Source organism: Bombyx mandarina, chromosome 19 (genome assembly GCF_030267445.1).
Source record: "Bombyx mandarina strain Sakado chromosome 19, ASM3026744v2".
Lineage (NCBI taxonomy): Eukaryota > Metazoa > Arthropoda > Insecta > Lepidoptera > Bombycidae > Bombyx > Bombyx mandarina.
In genome coordinates, this window is record NC_143225.1 from 14,144,450 (window position 1) to 14,167,283 (window position 22,834).

Consider the following 22,834-nt stretch of genomic DNA (forward strand, 5'->3'; position numbering starts at 1 on the left):
TTGTTTTGATCTCGTCGGAATTATCCACGGTCCACGGTCCCCTCTGGAAGTTCAGCGAGTCCATCCCGCAAATGTGTGTGTCGTGGGCTCGCACGGGTCGTACTGGGGTCGAATGCAGGCTGACCTCTGTATCTGTATTCATTTGTTTATCATGCGTTTAAGTTGTGTCGTCCACTGAAGTTCCGATAACTACTTAACGTCGAGTTGAACGACACGTTGTGGGCCACTCGCCATATTTGCACTGTGTACGACCAGTCCAAGTTGCTCAGTATAACCAACGCACGCTTGGGATCATTATACATATATATGTATAACCTATTTCATAACATATTTCAATCTGATCAATGTCGAGCCCTAATTGACTTCCACGGTGAAACAATAACATCGTGTAATAGAAATCAAACTCGCAAAATTATAATTTGCGTAATTACTGGTGGTAGGACCTCTTGTGAGTCCGCACGGGTAAGTACCACCACCTCGCCTATTTCTGCCGTGAAGCAGTAATGCGTTTCGGTTTGAAGGGTGGGGCAGCCGTTGTAACTATACTGAGACCTTAGAACTTATATCTCAAGGTGTGTGGTGCATTTACGTTGTAGATGTCTATGGGTTCCAGTAACCACTTAACACCAGGTGGGCTGTGAGCTCGTCCACACATCTAGGCAATAAAAAAAAAAGACTAAATGTGACGTCACAGGTGATTGTAAGCGTAATGTTAAGTGTGCAATAATGTTCGGATGTCAATAATTTTGATTATCTAAAAATGTTATCGTAGCTCTCGATCGATCGATTAACGAACAGTTTCCGTCCAGTGGAACAGTGAACTATCATGTAGCCGCAACATTCACACGTTCAAACTAAAGTAATGGGCTCGAACAACGAAGCGTCCCTTGCAGCGGAAAGTGATTTGTTTCGTAAATATTACATCGAGAATGATTATTTCCTGTCAGCTGAAGGGGTCTTGAAAATTTTGTCGGCGGTGAGTTTTTTTATAGCATTATTAATGTCTTCTTGTTTGAATGCTTGGTAGTCATTTTATTATATGTAGGTACCTGTGGTAATAGTTTTGTAATTTTTTATCCAAGAGAGTGTTGATAATCTGATCTGATCTGATCTTTAAATGAAGAGTGAAATACCTACTATAGAATACAAATTATTAAATGGCGTAGTAAAACTGAAATATTTACGATGGACAAGGACTATGACAATTATAACTAATTTAATTTATTTTTAACTGTGTTTTGCCTAAGAAAAGGTTTTCTGTCCGTATATAAACATAATAATTTTGTTCAGAGACTTCGTTCCATAATAGACATCCGCATGCGTCGGAGACTGCATGATATACAGCTCGTTTTGCGTACCTACTGATTACCTACTGATGGAGACAATAGGATAATCTATTTTAAATCTTATATATCATGCATACATTTTGTTTTCTTCATATATAAACAAATCGTAAAATAGATAGAAATAGAATCATTAAGTAGAAAAACACTGCTCATTTCTATAGGTAATCTCTTACGGCATATTAACTTAAAGGACACACTTGGTGTAAGCTGACTGCAAATAGGCAACAGTGATTTAGCTATTCATACTAATATTTTTTTTCTTTTTGTTAGAAAATACGTCATAAAATTATCGTCAACATTGTTATTCAAAGGTGCAGAGACGCGATAAAAATCAAATCGCTATTGAGATCGATAAGCCGATTATCAAAGCAATAAATTAAAATTTACTATAAGATTAACTGGAATTAACTATGATTGGTGATTAAAAGATAGTAATGGTTTTAATGAATATCGTGGAAGTCATTTGTGACCGTGAGTGGGGCCGCCATCTTGCTTATTACGTGACTACAAATATTTTGCTTTCGGACAGGATTTCTTCGAATTCTTTCCCTTACAGCTTTAACCACATTTTTCGTACGAACACTACGTGGACGGCCAGATCTTTTTCTGTCACAAACAGAGGAGGTCTCATTGCACCTATTAATAGCCCGGTACACAAACATTTTACTAATACCAAGCGTATGGAGAGTTTTGAAAATTGCATTCGGCTCCATACCTACTTTGTGTAATGCAATCACAGCGATTCGATTCTCTTTATCACCCCACTCCATTTAATATCGCAAAATATTGTACAATGTATTGGCGCCAAAATGAGAAAACTCAATGAGCAATCATATAAAAATTATTAAAAATGATAGATTCCAAATTCAAATGTAATATTTTGTTTATTTTTAATTGTAACAGTATTTATGGCCAGACTAAGTATAATGTGTTATTTAACGTAAAACTCAGATGTAATTTCTTTTATTTAACTATCAACTGGATTATGACACTTGCATCGCCTCCTATTATTATCCGCCTTATTCATTTTTTATTTCGGCTGCGAATTAATAACGAGTTCCGGTTTGGAGTTGACACAGATTTTACTATAAAGCAAAAAGTAAAGCATTGCCGGTTTTAACCTTAGATTTGGCGATTGACGGCCGCAAAATAAAAATCTAATGAGCCCTTTGCAATACAGATAGTGTGCATAGTGTCGTCGGTTCTATTCCTGGTGGGGTCGTCGTGCAGCGCGGCGCCGGGGCTGGCTGCGGGGGCTGCGGGGGGGGCGCTGGTCGGCGGGCTCGTCATGGCGCTCATGTACGTCGGAGTACTGATGAATCTTCCATTGCACGGTGCTCAGGTTTGGTTGTTTACGGTAGGTACCCCGGCCGCTAGGTGACGGTGTTATTAGCCATAGCACGTGGCATGATTCCGACCTTAGAATTAAGTAGATCTAAAATATAAGAATACATAAGGCCGACCTCGCTGAGTAGTCTTCGTTGGTTGTTTTCAGAATTGTGGCTCTTTTTGTAACTCGTGGTAAAGTTCATCTCAATCGTATTTTATCCGATTGAATCAAAACCTGGTAGTTATTGATGACACTTCAGTTTTCGAAATACTTTCGCCAACGGACGGTAGGTGGCGCAAATAGTTTCATGAATTGGGTACATGACAACTATTGAGTTAGTGAAATTACTTACATAAGCGTGATCGAGACTTGTTTTAATTATATTGACTAGAGGTCCCGCAGAAGTCGAAATTCGACTATAATTAATTGGAATTGTAAGTTTGTATGATCACAAATTTTTGACAACAGACGTCAAGGACAAAAGTTTGACAATAAATAGTATGCATGCGTGTGTGCGTCAAATACATGGTATGTAGTGTGTGTAATGTTTTCTTTATTGATTTAATGTATCTTTTATGCATTATTTAAAAAAAAAATTAGCATTGTGCACTTCTTCTCTATATTCTTTAGAAGTGTGGAAAATTTCATACTCCTCCGTCCGCGCAAATTTCGTAAAAAGGGATACAAAGTTTTTGCTTCACGTATTAATATATAGATTGATAGTTATATAGTATAGATATAATATATAGATAGTAGACATACGGCCCGTTTGAATGATAGTAACCGTCATTTATGGATGTCAGCAATGCCAGGTATAGCCGAACCGTGGCCGAACCGCTGCCTACAGTTGAAGACTGCAAGCCTCTTTTGAAAAAGGATATGTTATAGCGCTCTGGATATACCGTGGAGGGAAGTTTATTCCAAAGTCCCATATTACGCAGACTGGAACAACGCAGTGGCTACGTTATAAATTATCGTTAATATATCGTTACCGGCAGATATAGGCTGGACTGTGGTATCAACCCAGGTAGTATCACACGCTCTGCCAGAGGATTTTTTGTTAATGATAATTAAAAAAAAACATTATCTTTCACACTAAATAAAATAAAATATAAAAAAAAGAAAAAAAAAGAAAAAGACAAAAGGAGGTGGCTCAGCTAATGTTGTTTAAAGTCGATACGCTGGTGGTAGGACCTCTTGGGAGTCCGCACGGGTAGGTACCACCACCCCGCCTATTTCCGCCGTGAAGCAGTAATGCGTTTCGGTTCGAAGGGTGGGGTAGCCGTTGTAACTATACTGAGATCTTAGAACTTATATCTCGAGGTGGGTGGCGCATCTTCGTTGCAGATGTCTATGGGCTCCAGTAACCACTTAACACCAGGTGGGCTGTGAGCTCGTCCATCCAACTAAGCACTAAAAAAAATCGAACAGCGCTGATACTAAGTCACCCTCATATCCCTTTAGATCTTTGCGGGAATGAAGGCCAGGTTGTTCTATTGTATTTTTGTATTTTTGCAGGACATTATGGTTTCGGGAGTGATAGGTGTTCTGCTACTCGTCGCTGGGGCCCTCAGCTTCACAATCTGTGATATGAGAAACCCTGTCGATTACGTGCCGGGGGTAAGGCCAATTGAACTGCGACATTGGGTTATTCAAAAAAAGAGCATATTCTTATCTGAAGGGTAGGCAACGCACTGGCGTAAACGCTGGTGACCGTGGGCGGCGGTGAATCACTTACCATCAGGTGACCCGTCTTGCTGGTTTGCCTCTTAGTTGTTATAAAAAAAAAAAAAAAGATCCTGATCGTAGAGCCCGTGTCGTCGACATTTCTAGTACTTTCGCTTCGCGTAAATGCGATACTATAATATCGTAAACTCGTTGAATAGATACATATCCAGTGCTTCATTTGCACGTGCATCCTGGTTGCCAAGTCAGCTCATGTACGAACTATTAAGTCCCGATTCCGTCAGCCGAATGATCGCCATTGTATAGTTTGAGTCGGAACTTGATTTAAGGCACTAATAGCAGAGTTAGGTAGGTTAGAAACTACTAGGTAGGTACTGAGTACGGCGAGATGGTCAGAGCCTTCTGAATAACAGTTGGATATGAAGTGGGATCGAGTCAAGAAGTCAAGTAAGATCTTGAGATCTTGCGAGCTGATGTTTACTTCATATACAGGGTGTGAAAACGTTCCCAAACACTAACATAGCTGGTTAAACTTGTGGTTCTAACACATTACAAAATTACATTTTAAATTTATTTTAACATTGGTTTATGCATTGCATGTTTTATTTTTTATTGGATAGATGGGTGCCCAGCCCACCTGGTGTTAAGTGGTTACCGGAGCCTATAGACATCTACAACGCACATAAACGTAAGACGCCGCCACCCACCTTGAGATATGAGTTCTAAGGTCTCAATATAGTTACAACGGCTGCCCCACCCTTCAAACCGAAACGCATTATTGCTTCACGGTAGAAATAGGCAGGGTGGTAATACCTACTAGCGAAGACTCAAAAGACGTCCTACCACCAGTAAATGTAATGTAACAATAAAAAAATATCTAAGTCGGCAAATAAGATCTCCTGTAAGCTGGTACTATCATGGCTCCGAACAGTTGAGCCGCTAAATCTTGCTACCACAATTGGACTGGGATGCTTACTACTTTAATACCGCATTATAGGCACTGGCTGTAATGAACGCTGGCATGGTGACGGCGAGCACCGTGAAGACGTACGTGTCGGTCGTGGGCTGGCACAGCGCGCCCCCCGCCCCGTCGACCCACACCCCCGCACACGAACTCGACGTCTAGTCTTGCCTCATTTGGAAGCAACACTTATTATTATGCCCTGTAGCAGTTCGTATCACTTCTCTTGGGCAATTTCAATGGCAGCGGTAGGCAGCGGCTTGGCTCTGCCCCTGGCATTGCTGAAGTCCATGGGCGACGGTAACAACTCACCATCAGGTGGCCGTATGCTCGTCTGCCTACAAGGGCAATAAAAAAAAAAGCTGTTATGTACTCATTTTCCCTGGAATTTATATGTCCATGAGTATACTCAAGAGCGGTGAGAAGGTTTTTTATTAATAGCGACACACACAACGTTCAGAGTATGTTGTTTGTCAGAGTGTGCTGCAAAATAATAAAAGCTTTGTGGTACCAAATTATTGTAGTTTCATGAGAATGTTTTAAAATGCAGTAATTAATTTTAGAGATGTCCATACAAATCAAATAATAGATAGTATTATAGATAGTAGCTTAGAAGCTTGAACTGAGTCTATCAATTAGTTCAGTCAATTGAACTTTAAACAAATATGGTGGTGTTTATAAATTACTAATCATACATCATATTTTATGATCGACACAGTATGTGTAGCTTTTGATACAATTTTAATGAAAAGTATCAATTCAGACATCCATTTAGAGCTGATTTATTTTTGTCAAATTTAAATAGAGTGTAAGTTCATTTATTGTTGTGCTGATTTTGGTTGATTTTTTTCTAAATCGTTTTATATCTGTTAATTTGGTTCCGTTTTAATTATTGATAAGTAGTCTTGAACACATAAAAAACCATTAGCGTAAGATAAAATAAGAGTGTAATGTTTAATTTACATTGTCAATTGTTCATAAAATCACTATTGTTATATGAATATTCTTATTAAAATATGTAATTATTATTAAGAATAGTTTCAATTTGATACTTTATTAAATACTTTGCTACATAATTGTTTATACTTTATTTGTACTTTGCAATATACGTACATTAATATTTTTACAGCACCATCACCAAATTACATATCAAAATTTGAGATATAAACTTTATTTTGAGTATTTCAATAATCAACTCGCGATGAATTTCACTAGCTACCTTGTAATGCAAAATATTTCAATACAGATTCAACTAAACTCTCAGCTTTAGGTTTTGCTGCGACTCCAGCTATTTCCACACCAAGATTTTCAATTTTATGCGCTGTTGAGTTGCCAATAGCAAAGTGAGGTAGTAAGGACAATCTGTTGCTAAATGTTTGTAGTTGTCTGTGTATGTATTCACAACCTGATGGACTAAAGAATGCCAAGCCACTTGGACTGTCATTCAAGTTATTCAATTCCATTAAAAGGGCCTTTAGGTTCTCATTCTCTTGTGTCTCATACACAGTTATAGCATCTAATGTGATTCCTTCAGATTGCAGCATGCTGGGGATGGTCTCTGATCTTAAATTGCCACACGGAAACAGAAACTTTGATGTTTTTTTCTTATCTTTTAGAATAAGCTTCGATAAATTTTCTGCATTACCTGCTGTAGCCCCGAGCGCGTCCAATCCTAGTAACAATTTTATTTTTTGAGAGCTCACCTCTCCAACTGTGTACACATCCTTCGTGTTCCAAATGACAAATTTTCTTGGGTCCCAACACTTTGACACTGCTTCTACAGCTCGCGGGCTGGTCAATATCATCCCATCGTAATCGTTTTGCAGTAATTTTTGACTTAGCTCCTCTATGTTTATATAAATAAACTGCAGTGGCTCCACGAATATTGTCTCAAAGTTATTTTCTCTAAAGATTCTTTGATAATCCTCAGACTCACCTTTGAATAGCACTATTTTCATCATCGAAAATTAGTTTTAAACTTTTGTTTTTTTTGTTTTAACTATGTTGTAAATATAAAAATAACTTTGGCAAGGCCTATTTTTGTCAATTCTAATTTGAATTGTTTATAATTATTTCTAACGAATAAAAAATGTTTACAACAGATATAACTATAATTTTTATTGGTAAAGTCTTTGAAATTTACATGACTTCAATTAATGTCGTAAAATTTCAAATTCAATTCATAATTGGATTTGTTTGTAGGAAATAAGTTTCAAAGTTTCACTTTCATGTTTGAGTTTGACATTTTTGACAATTATGAGTAAAGTTCACCCACTGAGTTCACCACAACTGATCCTTTTTTATTGTGATGAAAATGAAACATCTTCTTCATATTGAAGGGCCATCTGTGTTCTCTTTATTTAAAATTGAATGCTAACGGTATCAAAAATGATTTTGAAAAATTTGTGTAAGTTAATTTTACGTAGAACGAAACAGACTGCCGTTATACATAGCAAAGTTTCATACTTAACGACTATTTGGACTGTTTTACTCTAATGTATAATATCGTCTATGGCCTCGTCGTGGCATAAAGGAGCTGCAGTTATCCATGGTCATGACGCAGTCTTGGGCATGGTCGGTCGTTATTGGGATCGCTCAATTTAATTCTTGGTCTTACAGCGTACTAGTTCGCTCATTTAGTTTGTTAGTTTTTAATTTTTCAGTAGATCTAATAAATAAATAAAATATGTAATTTTTTTTATTACTTGGCTCGGTGGACGAGCTCACAGCCCACCTGGTGTTAAGAAGTTACTGGAGCCCATAGACATCTACAACGTAAATGCACCACCCACCTCGAGATATAAGTTCTAAAGTCTCAAGTATAGTTACAACGGCTGCCCCGCCCTTCAAACCGAAACGCATTACTGCTTCACGGCAGAAATAGGTGGGGTGGTGGTACCTACACGTGCGGACTCATAAGAGGTCCTACCACCAGTAAAGAGAGAAAAACAGATGTTTACCTATTCCTGCCGTGAAGCAGTAATGCATTTCGGTTTAAAGAGTGAGGGAACTGTTGTACAGTTAAAAAAAACTGGGACGTTAGAACTCTTGTCTCAAGGTGGGTGGTGACATTTACGTTGTAGTTGTCTATGGGCTCCAATAACCACTTAACACCAGGTGGGTCGTGAGCTCGTCCAACCATCTACGCTATAAAAAAAATATCATATTTAATTATTTCACTAGAATTTATCGGGTTGTGTGAACGTTCTTTTTCATGTGGACGGTTGTTTTTGACGTTTCCGTTCCGTTATACAAAGAAAATAACATGACAGACAGTCGTGTTGGATAATAAGGTAGTATGAATTTATGATGGGTTGGTACATTATAAAATGGTAATTAATTCTTTAAATACCAAAATCATGATGGCAAATTTAATTCAAATACCAAAAGTTGCAGGTATAACGTATTTGAAAAATCATTGAAGAAATAAATATTTTGTGTATTCTTGTGATGATGGTTGGCAGCGGCTCGGCTTTAAATCGCGATGAGTTAAATAATCCGTCGAGCGATGGTTATGACTTTTAATTGGCGGAACGTATGTTCGTTCATCTTAAAAATCAATCTAAAGATTTTCTCTTGAGGTTTCTTTTATTTTGTTCCCTTATTTGCAACATTCAATAAGATGACAGACCAATGCCCTGACAAATTCACTAAAGAAAAATTCTAACGTCAATAATAAATAACAGTGAAATTTCTTATTTAAGATTGTACCATTATTCATAACTTTGGACTAATTTGTTAAATTTAATGATAATTAGGCATGTGCAGACAGTGTAACGTTGTTTGGTGAAAGTGACACAGTTCGCGATGGCTTTAGGCGGATGTTCGAGCGGTTTGCTTGTTACCGCACTGCTAGCCCTGGTTCTATTGCCGGCTCAATATTATGTGCCCGAATATTACTTGGGAGTGGATGTTCCATTGCCGATCGAGAAAGTGGCGCCCCCTAACGGTTTCATCGTCTGGTTGGACAAAGCGTTTGTACATTTTCCGCCCTTGGATCTTTTCTTTACGTTATCCCTGTTGATTTTGGCTATTGTCACTTATCTGTACGAGTGGATACAAAGGAAACTTATGGAGAGGAGGATTGCAAAGGTGCATAATTTTACTTTCAATATTATTTCAAAAGCGAAATCGTGCTTTATTCTTTCGCATAGTTTTGATGTAGCTATCCAATGGCATATTCTCTTTATTTTTTAATTAGGTTTAAAAAAAACATTATTTTTTCATTTAAGAGACAAGTTACATCAATAATTTGAACCTAAAAATATTTAAATAGAAAATCCCAGGTACCCTGCCTTTGCGAGCTGGGAAGGTAATTTACATATACATTTAGCATGACGAAGTAGACCCACGACCACTACCACCACCACCACCCATCAATACGTGAGAGAGATTTGATAAGGAGCACAAGAACATATCGTATGAATGTCACTTTCTATCAGAGTCTGGTGTCAGGCCGGTTTAGAAAATGTCAATGATTAGTCCCTAATAAGGATTTTGGATAATTTAACAATGTACTGATATTATTTCCAGTTAAACAATTACCTGGTTGCCAGCGTGGAGCGGCTCCGGGTCTGGGACGCGCAACAGGAACAGTTGGAGACCACTCTGAAGATGGTACAGAATGCCACATCCGAATACAATCTACTTTTATATTTGTTGTTGCGTCAGCATCGGTGTCTCGCCACCGGCAACAACGGGCCGCCTTCCAACTGCTTCTTCGACAAAACCGTTGATGATGACCTTAGTTTTTTGAGAAATCCTATTGAAACGTGATCTGAGCGATCGTTTTGTGCTAAAATATAAATAACAGAAGTTTTCAAATTATTCTTTATTCTTTATTGTACACACAGTTAATACAATACAATAATTGCGAAAAGTTATAAAATGGCGAGCTTAACTCAACAATTGCGTCATCTACCAGCTAGCCGTTCGTAAAGAGGGAGAGCTTTAACATAAGTGGGTAGAAGAGTACAATCTAATCAATTTACTTATTTATACAATACACAATAACAATAAAAAAAAACACTAATACATAATATATCACTATATACATACACAATTACACACATAAATAACATAAACATATAGATACACGTACATTTACAAATTATAATATATGTATTCTTAATTTTTTTATTACGAAATTGGTAATGGTAACTCTTATAGGATTCTTTACCATCAGAATCGCGAGGATGCCACAGTCATGTCATGGAGACATGGCTTAATCTCGTTTTAATGATTGATTGAAGGAATTTCTAATAGTTTGTATGCGATCGGACGTTTGCCTACGTTTGGCGCTAGGGTCTCAAATATATTAAGTGTATAATCTATGTGCTAGGGGCGCTGTTCCAATTACATGCAAATTTGAGTTAACTTATACGCTATCGAGAACGCTAAAAAACTCACACTAAGCACACTGAGTATTAGAACAAGTCATCGATCCTATTTTAAAAAAACTCAAATATACGATTCATAAAAACAGTATGGACATGATTTATGTGTATACTTTGCTACCAGAACAATTATTCCAGCCAGCATTAACACTTCAAAATCACAATCGAAAATTATATTAAAACACAATGTACTTAATACAATTATCGTCTGAAGCGTGGGGCCTACCGAGGTCCACGTTTAAACGGCTTCACGCGATAACCCTTGTTTCCTGAACTTAGAGAATGGATATTCATGAATTTTGTTTTCTGCTTATGATCAACTGAAATGTATAGAACGAACCTATATAATTATTATAATATGTACATATGTATATGTACGTGGCTGCGTGCTGGAGGCCTGCGACCTATGCCCTCGCCAGCGGCCCCTCGTTACCGGTGATCCTGCGTTAATGTTGAAGCATTATATCTGATCTAATCCGCGCTCGAAACACGCATTTAATAATTAATTATAGTGTTGACATGTTTACGGTTCTGTTTTATGTGCGTTGGCTGCGAAATGTGAGCCGCGTTGTGTGTGACAATAAATATGCCAGCGCGGTGTTGTTGACTCGGCCAAAGCGTTGCGTTTTGTAACATATTATTATAGTTTTGGTTTCAGTTTGAATTTTGGAGTTGATATATTTTGTAGGTGTAGGTAGGTAACATTATTATGTGCTATATAAATATATCACAATGTTTACTATTCGATGTCTCGGTATACCACGACAGCTGTGTAGAAGTAATGATAGTACCATTATTCATCTAACAGACCGGCGAGACATTCGCTAGATCGTTGATAAGCAATTTAATGTGCGAATGTAAAATACAATGTCTTTGTTCACGCCGTTTATCGGGAAACTTGACTCGTTATATTCAGATAGGTACCTATATGAAGTGTTTTATGTATTACTGATATCGATTTGCTTGTGTTAGAGCTAGAACTCTTCATGAAACTGTTTAGTAGCGTAGCAGTGTGTGTCTATGTATCTCCCAGATTAGTGGGCTCGAAGTAAAGAATATAGACTATGTTTATGACTAATTATAGTTTGCGTAATTACTGGTGGTAGGACGTCTTGTGAGTCCACAAGACTAGGTACCAGCACCCTGCCTATTTTCTGCCGTGAAGCAGTAATGCGTTTCGGTTAAGCACTCATCCTCTCGTGTAACTAGGGGGGCAATAAATAATTTGAGCGCAATATATACTAGCAAGATCCAAGCTCAGTTAAAGCGGGTACAGCAGACCTAGGCGCACGCCGGAGCTGAAGCTTTGCTTCTGAGGAACAATCTTCCAGTCTTGAATTTATTACAATATTTCGATCGGCATTGTAGGAGTCGGAGAACCCAACCTGAACGGAATATGCTGTTCGTCTACTGGACCCAGTGGAATTATTTAGTTAAATCAAAACTACTTTAAGATTTAATCTCGCGTTTATTATGTTTACTACATATTGTCGACACACTACACTACATGTTACAGTTGTCGTCGTCCGTGACCACTAAAAGCAGTTTTAATATAATATTATTTACATATATGACTCACTCATATATGACTCACGAAAACCGAAGAAAATACAACAATTAGAATTAGTAACGAAATTAATTGGTAAGTAATTTAGATACTTACTCCTATCAAATTTAAACGAAACATTATTAAGATTTATAATCACCAAAGTTTTAAGAACCACCGAAATTTTATTGTTGTTAATATAGTTGGCACAACCCTGGCTACAGGGGCCAGGTAGATGGAGAGCTTTTACGAGTTTAAAAGCGCTCATCTCTTAAACTATTCATTTAAATAAAAATCTCATTTGGAAATCTCATTACCATTTTTAAGACTTCGTTCAATTTAACCCCTCAATATTTTCATCTCTTACTTTTATGTACCAAGTGCCAGCCCTAAATATTTTTCCAGTATTTTAAAAACACTATTCTGCACACACAATGATTATACACTACACCCAACTCCACCCCATCTAAATAGTTCTGAGAGACTTTGAGTAATAAGATCAGGATTTGATATATACTGATGTATGGATACCACATTTGGGTTTTCATTAACTGGCCAGTGAGCTTAATTGTAACTTCACTTCGAAATCGTGATGATGACCCTGTTGCCGGTCGTAAAGCTCGCAGCTCGCATTCATGAAGATATTCTAAATCTATTAGCATGATCTGACTTGCTAATTTTACTATTGAGGTATGAATAATTTATCTTTGATTAGACAACGTTTCTACTCGGAATAGATGCCGAGATACCGAAGCTAGCTCGACAGTTGTTCAATGAACAGAACACTACTAAATGTTATACGATTCTCGATCGGGACTACAAGTTGTATACACGAGGGCCCAAACAAGGAGTGTGTTAATATTATGAGTGTTAATTTATGTGGGCTTTTCTTATACCACCATTATATTCGTTTCGATCAGGACGTATGGGCTACTGTTAGAGTCCTTATATTTAGTTTGAGGTGATTCTTTAGTAATTATACCTTTGTAGTTAAATAAAAGAGTAGCACCTTACACGTCACTTCGAATCCTTCCGATCCAATATCAGTGCTTTTAGGCACTCCAACCACCGGTCACCGTTCTCGTCGAACCCGTCGAATGCGATGAAGGGTTCGTCGCGATATTAACCTGCAGACTCAGCCCACCGAGTTTTTCGCCCGATCTTCTCAGTGGGTCGATTCCGATTCGGTGAAAGATTCAGCGAAACCCATGTTAGTGGGTGAAACCCACGTGCAAACGTTCCACCTTTATACTTTTTTATTTAGTTTTTATTTATTTATTGCTTAGATGGGTGGACGAGCTCACAGCCCACCTGGTGTTAAGTGGTTACTGGAGCCCATAGACATCCACAACGTAAATGCGCCACCCACTTTGAGATATAAGTTCTAAGTTCTCAGTATAGTTACAACGGCTGCCCCACCCTTCAAACCGAAACGAATTACTGCTTCACGGCAGAAATAGGCGGGGCGGTGGTACCTACCCGCGCGGACTCACAAGAGGTCCTACCATCAGTAATTACGCAAATTATTACACGATGTTATTCCTTCACCGTGGAAGTCAATCGTGAACATTTGTTGAGTATGTATTTCATTAGAAAAATTGGTACCCGCCTGAGATTCGAACATCGGTGCATCGCTCAACACGAATGCACCGGACGTCTTATCCGTTAGGCCACGACGACTTCAATTTGGAATTAACTTTTACGCTATCGAGAACGTTAAAAAACTGGCACTAAGTACGCAGATGATATCGGTGAACTCTGCTCCGATTGTAATAAAGTGATAAAAAGGAGATGGAGGGACCATCACGAACAATTCCTCAGAGCACTTTGATATTTAAATCTGGTTAATTACAATATTGAATAGTCGGGTAAATGGTTATAAAATCGTAATTAACTTATTTTAATTCATTTAGCCTTATGTGTGTAAATATTCGTTTCGGTTTGAAAGGCGGGGCAGCCGCTGTAATTATACTTGAGACCTTAGAACTTATATCTCAAAGTGGGTGGCGCATTTATTTACGTTGTGGATGTCTATGGGCTTCTGTAACCACTTAACACCAGGTGGGCTGTGAGCTCGTCCACCCATTTAACCAAAAATAAATAAATAGATAAAATGCACCAAAATATTTCTAGAAACTTTATTTTTATTTTTATTTTTTTTATGATTGAAAGTTTACTGGTGGCCCGAAGGCCTTTCCAGTTTCATCAGGACAGGTGGGCGAGCAAAGGCTCAGCCAAGAGGGGTGGGATTTGCTAACAACTGCCCGAGCGCCTCCGAAGGAGACCTAACAACTCAAGAGCAATTGTTTCGCGAATGAATCTACTACCGGATCGGAATCGCGACCCGCTGAGAAGATCCGGCGAGAAACTCAGCGGGCTGATGCATGGGTTAGGTTGCACGTCGACCTCTTTGTCGAGTTCGACGAGTACGGTTACCGGGGTCCCTAAGCCTGCCCCTAGTATTAGAGCTGAAGGCATCTAATGCAAAGGTTATTGGATCTGATGGATCCGTAAGGACGTGTCTAGGGCGTCGACGGTGACTGGCTCCTGCATGATCAGGATTCGGGGAGTAGTCAGCGGCGGCAACGATAAGGCGATTATCATGACGCGTAGCCTTATCGAAGTATCGTTCCGACGCTGACTTCATGTATTTCCGAATTGATTCGAGGCCCAGGTCGTCGTGTAGGTCAACGTTCCTCACGAACCACGGAGCCCCGACAGCTAACCTGCAAAAGCGGGATTGTAGGGATTGGAGGGTGTCTATGTGTGTGCGGGCCGCGTGAGCGAACACCACACTCGCGTAAGTCATGACGGGCCTTATGCAAGTTTTGTAAAGTGTCATCTTGTTCCGAAGGGACATTTTACTCCGCTTACAGATCATGGGGTAGAGTCTACCGAGAATAAACGCGGCACGGTCACGGACTGATTTTATATGCGGGCGGAATGTCATCGATGCATCCAGGGTAACGCCCAGGTACTTGACCTTCCTGGCCCAGGGTATGGGTTGTCTAAAGAGAGTAATCGGGGGTGTGAGATTCCTCCTCCTAATCCGGGAGGAAATCCGTGTGGAGCTTCCCCTCTGAAATAGCACCGCAGTACTTTTCGCTGGGTTGATGTCTATGCGCCATTTTCGGAACCACTGTCCTAGGGCTAGGGCTGCGCTCTGAAGCTTCTTCGCGATTAGGGACTTGTTTCTACTAGAATAGTAAACAGTCGTGTCGTCGGCGAATAAAGCTAAATGGGTCGGCGGCGACCGGGGAATATCGTTGACGAATAAGCTAAATAGGAGGGGTGAGAGGACAGAGCCTTGCGGGACTCCAGCTGTGAGAGGTCGTGGGGAGGAGCGGGTTCCCTCGACTCGATATCGAAAAGAGCGGTTCGACAAGAAGTCCCGTATGATGAGCACGAGACTATCCGGCACGCCCATGTTGAATATTTTGAAAATCAAACCATTGTGCCAGACTTTGTCGAACGCTTTTGCGACGTCGAAGAAGAGAGCTCCCGTGTATAACGTTTTTGGTCGATTAAGTCCCACAAGAATGTGCTCCGTGAGGCGGTGCACCTGTTGAACGCATGAGTGATTTGTACGGAATCCGAATTGTTCATCGATGAGAATGCCCTTGGATGAGACGAAATCTCTGAGGCGCTTGTAGAGCAGACGCTCATACAGCTTGCCTAGAGACATGAGGAGGCTAATCGGGCGGTAGCTCGTCGGATGATTTTTTGGTTTACCGGGTTTATGTATACCGATAACGTCCGCTTCTTTCCACACCGCGGGAAAGATACAGTTCGCCATAGCGGCATTGAAAATAGATGCCAACATCACGATGAGTTGGACGGGTAGAAGTTTAATAACGCGGTTAGATATACCGTCGGAACCGGGAGCCTTGCGAGGACGTAGGTCTTTGATCAAGTCTTTAACTTCCATCGGGGTGACGGGTGGTAACGCATCCGAGGGTGGCAAGGAGGCTCTGCGTTCTACCTCACTGTCTACTAATTCTACATGAACAGGGTCCACGGATTGAGTGCTGGGCGTGCACTGGGTTTGCAATGTATCGGCCAGCAGCTCTGCTTTTTCGTCATCATCAAAGGCCGCGAGTCGGCCCGAGGGGCCTGCGAGGGGGGGCATAGTTACTACCGTATCCGATTTGAGAGTACGAGCTAAGCGGTAGTAAGACCTTTGGGAGGGCGCGAGTCCTTCTAAGAAATCAGACCATCTGGCATCTCGGACTTCGGCGATGCGAGACTTTACGTCGCGTTGTAGGGCACGCATTCGAATACGATTTTCCGCGGTAGGATACCTGTCGTAGGCGCGTATCGAGGCGTTCTTAGCTCTAAGGAGTTCCCTAATATCGTCGGACAATTTGAAGCGGTGAAGGAAGTCCTCCGCTACAACTTGTTTCGATGACCTATCTAATGTCGAGGTGATGTGTGATGTTAAGATGTCTATGGCTTCAGCGGTATCCTGAGGAGACGGGGTAGAGTCCGGGTTAAACGGGAGCGATGGTGGATCAGATTCAGCCAGGCTGATGCCCAGCGTGTGCCAATCCACCACAGTCCTCGTGACGGGAACGGAACCGGGAGCGCGACCGAGCTTCATAACGACGGGACGGTGGTCTGAATCTAACTCTGAAACTACTTCGATCGAGTGTAAGCGCAGAGTTACGTTTTTTAATAACGCTATGTCGAGTATATCCGGGCGATGCGCGATATTTAGTGGGTAGTGAGTCGGGGTTAACGGAGCGACGATATCGAAGGCGAGATCATCGACTAACGCGTCAAGCCGCCTGCCATTCGGGGTTGTGGTGTGTGAGTTCCACCTGATGTGTTTACAATTTAGGTCGCCCGCCAGAATGACAGAGCTCCCCATACCGAGCAGCGCCTCGATATCACTGCTTAGAACGATCTTATCCGGTGGAAGATAAACGGACGCGATAACGATCGGCGCGTGTCCCGTCAGTGAGATTCGGCACACTGATGCTTCGATATTAGGGAGCGCGGGAGGATCGAGCGGGACGCAATGCAGGGCTCTTCTATAGTAAATGACGGTACCACCACCACGGGCAGAGAGCCTGTCGTTCCTGACCATGTTATAGTTCGCGATTTTAGGGTCACGGCGCGCGGGCTTAAGTAGGGTCTCCTGCACTAAAAAGATATCAATTTGATGGTCACGCAAAAAGTCAGAAACCTGATCACGTTGATTTGCGAGACCGTAAGCGTTAAAAAATCCTATCGTCACGGATAGGGGCTTTATTCTACTTATATACGCCATTGATTACCGGCGGAGTGAGGGGAGGACGTACGTATTTAATGACGCGTATACGTCGGCGTATTCCTGCACAACGGCGATAAAGTGTTGTGCAGTGGAGGCAGCGCGAATGGCGTCGCCCAAAGCGTTAACGCGCTCAAAGTTGATCGACTGAAAGAAGTCGATCGCTAAAGCGAGATTTTCGGACGCGGTCGGAGGGCAAGTCGCGGGAGAGGGACGAGTCGCGGGGGCGGGACGAATCGCGGAGGAGGGAGTTGTAGCCGTGTTCGTGTACGGCAGCGGTTTCGCCCAGGTCGAGACACTGGGCACCGCCGCCGGAACGAACGCTGGCTTAGCCTGCGACGCAGAGGGTGCCGAGGCTTTGATGTCTGGGCCGGAAGCTCGGAGGCGGTTTTGGCGGGCGACGCGGCGATTTATTTTCGGGGCTCGGGGGCATCCGCGGTAATTTGCGGGGTGACCCTGTGTTCGACACAGGACGCAGCTAGGCGGTTCCGTCGCGGTTTTTTGATCGCGAGTGCATAGGGCCGTGGCGTGATCGCCTAAACATTTGACGCATCGGGGGCGCGCGTGACAGTTACGGGAAGAGTGCCCATATTTCTAGAAACTAGACCATAGTGTTAATGTAGCCTAAACTGGTCGTCAGAACCGGCAGCGTAATTGAATCAGAAGCTTAGGTACGTACCATTCTATCACTTGAAACTAATCTAAACCCACATTATTATTCTTAAAATAATCGAATTACTAAAACAAAAGACCAGAACATTAATATAATTGTCCTTTTTAGTCGTCTTGCTGGAGTAACTGGAGTCTATAGATGTGTTAAGTTTATAAACACAATCGGCAGCCACTGTCATTTTTGGCCTTTCGGATCGATTGCGAGAGACGTCGCAATCGTTGTCTCTAATAACTATACCACTACGTTTTCAAGTTAAAATTTACATTAATACTTCCAGTTATTTATTTATTTATATATTCCCGATATTTCGAATAATGTGCAGTTCTCTTGCGAAAACTTAAGATTAAGCATAGTACTATATTATGTGAACATTCCAAAAACAGATATGACAATAATGTAATTTATGTGACAATAAATAAACGATAAACAGCATCAAAACTTGTTAAATTGGTAAATTAGCATTTATTTGCGTCGGCAACACCGGATTCGGTCCGCGGACAGCGGTTGATTGTGTTACCATTATTTATTTGCAGATTAATGATCGTGATGCATGGCTGCGCGGACGGACTTTAATGCTAAATAAACTATTTGGAGTTCTATTTATAGTTTAACGGATCAAATGTAGCGAGAATGTAATGTTGGGAATATGCGATGTGAATGTCCTGTTAGGTTTATCACGAGGGCTTAAGTTTCATTCTATATATGATTATGTAATTTTTGCTTATGTAACGTATGTATTATGTATTGAATATTGTAACGTTTCTAAACTTGTCTTACTTCAATTCCGTCCGTGGTTTGTTGAACAATATTTGCAAAGAGACGCGAACCAACTCTGAGATGCAGAGTGAGGACGCTGCGAACAACACTCCCCCCTCAGGGTTCAGACCCGCTGCTCGGAGGATCGCCCTAACGACTGTAATATATTTTTATATTTTTACTGGAGGTAGGGCGTCTTGTGAGTCCGCACGAGTAAGCACCACCACCCTGCCTATTTCTACCGCGAAGCAGTAATGCGATTCGGCTTAAAGGGTGGGGCAAACGTTGTACTGAAAACAGATAGAACTCATGTCGCAAAGTAGGAGGCGGCATTTACATTGTTGATGTCTATGGGGTCTGGTGACCACTTAACGTCAAGTAGGCTGTCAGCTCGTCCACGCACTTTAGCAATAATAATAAAACAATATATATTAAAGAACTTGAACCTGTAACCATTTGGGCGCTTAGTTTTTACGAGCTTCAATTAATTAGAGGGGACTTAATTCGGTTCTTTACAGCTTTCTGAAAGTGTACGGTGTTAATCGTGGTACTTAAACGTATAGGTAGGTATTGAGCCGAGGGCCGAGGGAGGCTTTGTGTTTGTTGATTGTCCGCTAATGGCTTTGACTTACATTTCCTTTTTACAAGTCGTTTTATAAGTTTACTTATACTTATGTATAATTGTTTGTGGGTGTGAAGGTATTGGAATCAGTGTAAACTTTGAGATTAACTTAAGTGTTGCTGTCACCTAAAAGTCTAATCATCAACACAGTCGATAAACAAAAAACAGAGTTAATTATGTTCAGTAATAAGGAAGCTTTTGAAATTTTAATTTAAGCGAAACAGTGAGCACATTATTTTGTACAGTGACGTCAGCCGTGGGCTGGGCACCGTCCGGGAAGCTACGTCGAGTCTTCTCATTACTTATTCACGTCACAGTCCTCAATATGCAAATAATGAAAGAATTCAACAAGTACGTTCTGTCGGTTGTGACTTACTCACAGTACGGCTAGGCTCAAAGATGCGCAGTGAACTATCATGATCATCATCATTAGCTCATGGGAGTACACTGCCGGATATTGGCCTCCATCAAGAGACGACTCCTAGAGTAGGCCGAATTTGAGGTCATCATATGTTCTGCTCCGTGAGGTGGTGTGCCTATTGGAGATAAGCCGCAATTGCTTAGAGCCGAATTCAAACAGTTCGTCAATGAGAATGCCCTTGGAGGTGGCGAGCACTCTGAGATGCTTGCAGAGCAAACGCTTGTACGATTTGTCAAGGGAGATCCAAATTATACAGTTGTAATAGTAAAGGCGCACACCTCGCGGGGGACCACTCCCGTCATTACGGAATGTCCGCCACTCCGAACATTGTACAGTTCTAATGATCACTGACGTTCTTTTGACAGAACCCCAAAAGCTCTGTGTACACTTTTATTATAAATAAATCTCCGGCGACTTAAGTTATATTAAAACAAAAATTAATTATTATATCGAAGTTCTTAAAAAAACATTAACGAAAGTCTATCGGCGACTAAGCTTTGAAGAACTATAAAGAAAACCTTTGAAATATTTACAAGCGATTCTGAACCTTATCATCTCTCGGTTAATGTTAACAAAGCCAAATCAATAAGAGCGTAAGGCGGGCCATCAATTTTTTCAATTCCCCTCGGCCCCTGGGTCGGAAGTCTCCATAAATCATGGAGCTCGGCAACCCTTCCAGTTTAAGTGGGCGATCCGCCGAGAGTAACGCTGTAGCGATGACGTGGGTACACAATTTGCCATTATTGATTCATCGTATCGGGAATTTCAGCCAATTGTGTACTTAGTTTCGTTGTTATGTTACTTAATATCAGTTGTTACTTTTAAAGGTCTTGATAGAAAACTCAAAGAGGTTGGAGAACGCTTTTCAAGTGTTACCGAGGGGTGAGAATGTAAGTTAGTAAAAGTAAAAGTACAAAATCGATTTCGGAACAAATCGATTTATTCGCTTGTTTTATTTTAAGAAAAACAATATCGTATGTAATGAGTGCTTCGTTTTAAGTAATTTTCCGATACAGGATATTGGATATCCGAGGAGCAACTTGTCCTCGATAATATTTGTACGAGGCAGTAGGTGCGTGGGCGGATGTTGTCGAGACAACCAATACAGTTCGACATGCGGCTTTACCTACGCTTACTCTTTATACTCCACTCGACTTCAAGGTATTACCAGAGTTTACCTATTTATGAAATAATTTGATTCCAATGAAAGTTGTTTTTAAATTCTGATGAGGCAAAAGGTATTATATTATTAAGCTATTGCATAGCTTCTATCGCGGGCCTTGAGCGCGGCGACTGAATCAAGAAATTCCGTTACGAAAATAACCTGACACCCCCACTACGCCTACTATGTTCACACGTTGCGCTGATGGAGTGTTTGTGAATAAGCGCGCGGCGTGACGTCGCAGTGCATGAGCATCATGAAAAGTCTGCCCATCTCTCTCTCACGCGGTCTAGCTTATGAGTGTGAAGGGGACAGTTAATGTTTTGCTTTTGTTAATGTTTATAAATATAGCGTGGTCTTATTTTTATTATTGTTTTAATATTAAATTATTATTGTCTAATTGCAATTGCATAAGTTGATAAAAAATGCTTTGCAATAGCTTTACCGCGGCAGTCCCCGAGTGCCACACGTCTTTTTTTTTATTTTCAAAGATAGTATAAAGTCACACCATGTGACAGGTGACTGACATTGCTTTTGATCGAACAGTGATACCCGCGTCACAGTAGGTCGAATCGCATTATAATTTTATTTAATAACATGATTTTGCTTGTGAGTGAACCGAACTTTATTTGCTAAGAGTTATAGAGCAGACCGCCGTTCGCTGATAGCTCTAAAAACTATTTTCTGACCCGATGTGTTAATCACCATTTTGATTATTTCGGGTACAGTCGATTCATTATGTTACAGTGTTATTCTAACGAAATTGAGATTATTATATTTTTAAAGATTCTTGTACATAATAATTTCCTAAAAATATTTTTTCTATGTAGAAATATTTTGTTACGAAAACGTTTACGTTGGGGAATTGAGTTTTATGGAAATTTGATTAGTCTGTTCTCAGAAAAATATCCTAGAAATATTTTTGAATAGCAGTCCATTATAATAATGTTCAAGATTAATTAAGGAAAGAAAACTTGAGATTTGAGAATTTTATCGCTAAAATGATAACCATTTATTTGGCAAGCCAAGGCCTCCTGTGGCTCACTAAAAGAGAAGCTTAACTTCCTTAATTGGAGTCGTTAGCCTATGTATTTCGGCTCTAAAGTTTACATATTGGTTTCCTTAAACTTGTTCTATCCGAGCTTCCTACGGTCCTGTGTTACAAACAGCACGAATACTCTTTATTGTCTCAATCTTCTCAGTGGGTCGCATTTCCAATCCGATGGTAGATTCTGTGAAGCACTGCTTTTAGGGCCAGTGTCAGCAACACCTCCAGTTTGAGCCCTGAGAGATCACCTACATGTTAGGATAACGCTGATTTAGCCTCTCAAGACTATCAAAATAGGCAGGGGAAAAAAAGAAAAAAAAACTCAAGACTGATTGCGGCATCGAACAAACATGACGTGCCGCAGGGGGAAGTTTGAAAATAAACCACACGCATCTCTTCATTAGTCTACGTTTGTATTTTTTTCATCGCACACATATCAGTCAAATTTATCAAAGAGTACTAAAATTGGTTAATTACTAAAATGAAAGGTGTTTATAAAAGAGTCAGACATGTGATATCGAGACGAGCTGATGTCCTTCGAAGCGCAGTGAAGATTTCGGTGGCAGTCTATCAGAATTAAACCACGCTGACTTGTGCGGCCATATAATGTGGATA

General features: G+C 40.5%; 3 protein-coding genes across 4 annotated transcripts; 2 read left to right on the forward strand and 1 right to left on the reverse strand.

Annotated features, from left to right (window-relative positions):
* Nucleotides 1-147: 147 nt before the first annotated feature.
* On the forward strand, nt 148-6,396 carry LOC149500906 (uncharacterized). 2 transcript variants are annotated; one of them, XM_089735471.1, is made up of 4 exons: nt 148-976; nt 2,527-2,703; nt 4,195-4,296; nt 5,360-6,396. In XM_089735471.1, exons 1-4 carry the CDS (start codon nt 863-865, stop codon nt 5,486-5,488), a joined length of 522 nt encoding a protein of 173 aa, XP_089591597.1. In that variant the 5' UTR covers nt 148-862; the 3' UTR covers nt 5,489-6,396. The 2 variants fall into 2 exon arrangements, with proteins under 2 accessions (XP_089591597.1, XP_089591598.1); XM_089735472.1 differs by having other exon boundaries at nt 2,527-2,688.
* On the reverse strand, nt 6,362-7,761 carry Uros1 (Uroporphyrinogen III synthase 1). Its single transcript, XM_028175368.2, has one exon. The coding sequence runs from the start codon at nt 7,282-7,284 to the stop codon at nt 6,535-6,537; it is 750 nt and encodes a 249-aa protein (XP_028031169.2). The 5' UTR covers nt 7,285-7,761; the 3' UTR covers nt 6,362-6,534.
* Nucleotides 7,762-8,871: 1,110 nt separating this feature from the next.
* On the forward strand, nt 8,872-10,112 carry LOC114243733 (uncharacterized). The gene is made up of 2 exons (XM_028175327.2): nt 8,872-9,415; nt 9,857-10,112. Exons 1-2 carry the CDS (start codon nt 9,131-9,133, stop codon nt 10,097-10,099), a joined length of 528 nt encoding a protein of 175 aa, XP_028031128.2. The 5' UTR covers nt 8,872-9,130; the 3' UTR covers nt 10,100-10,112.
* Nucleotides 10,113-22,834: the final 12,722 nt, after the last annotated feature.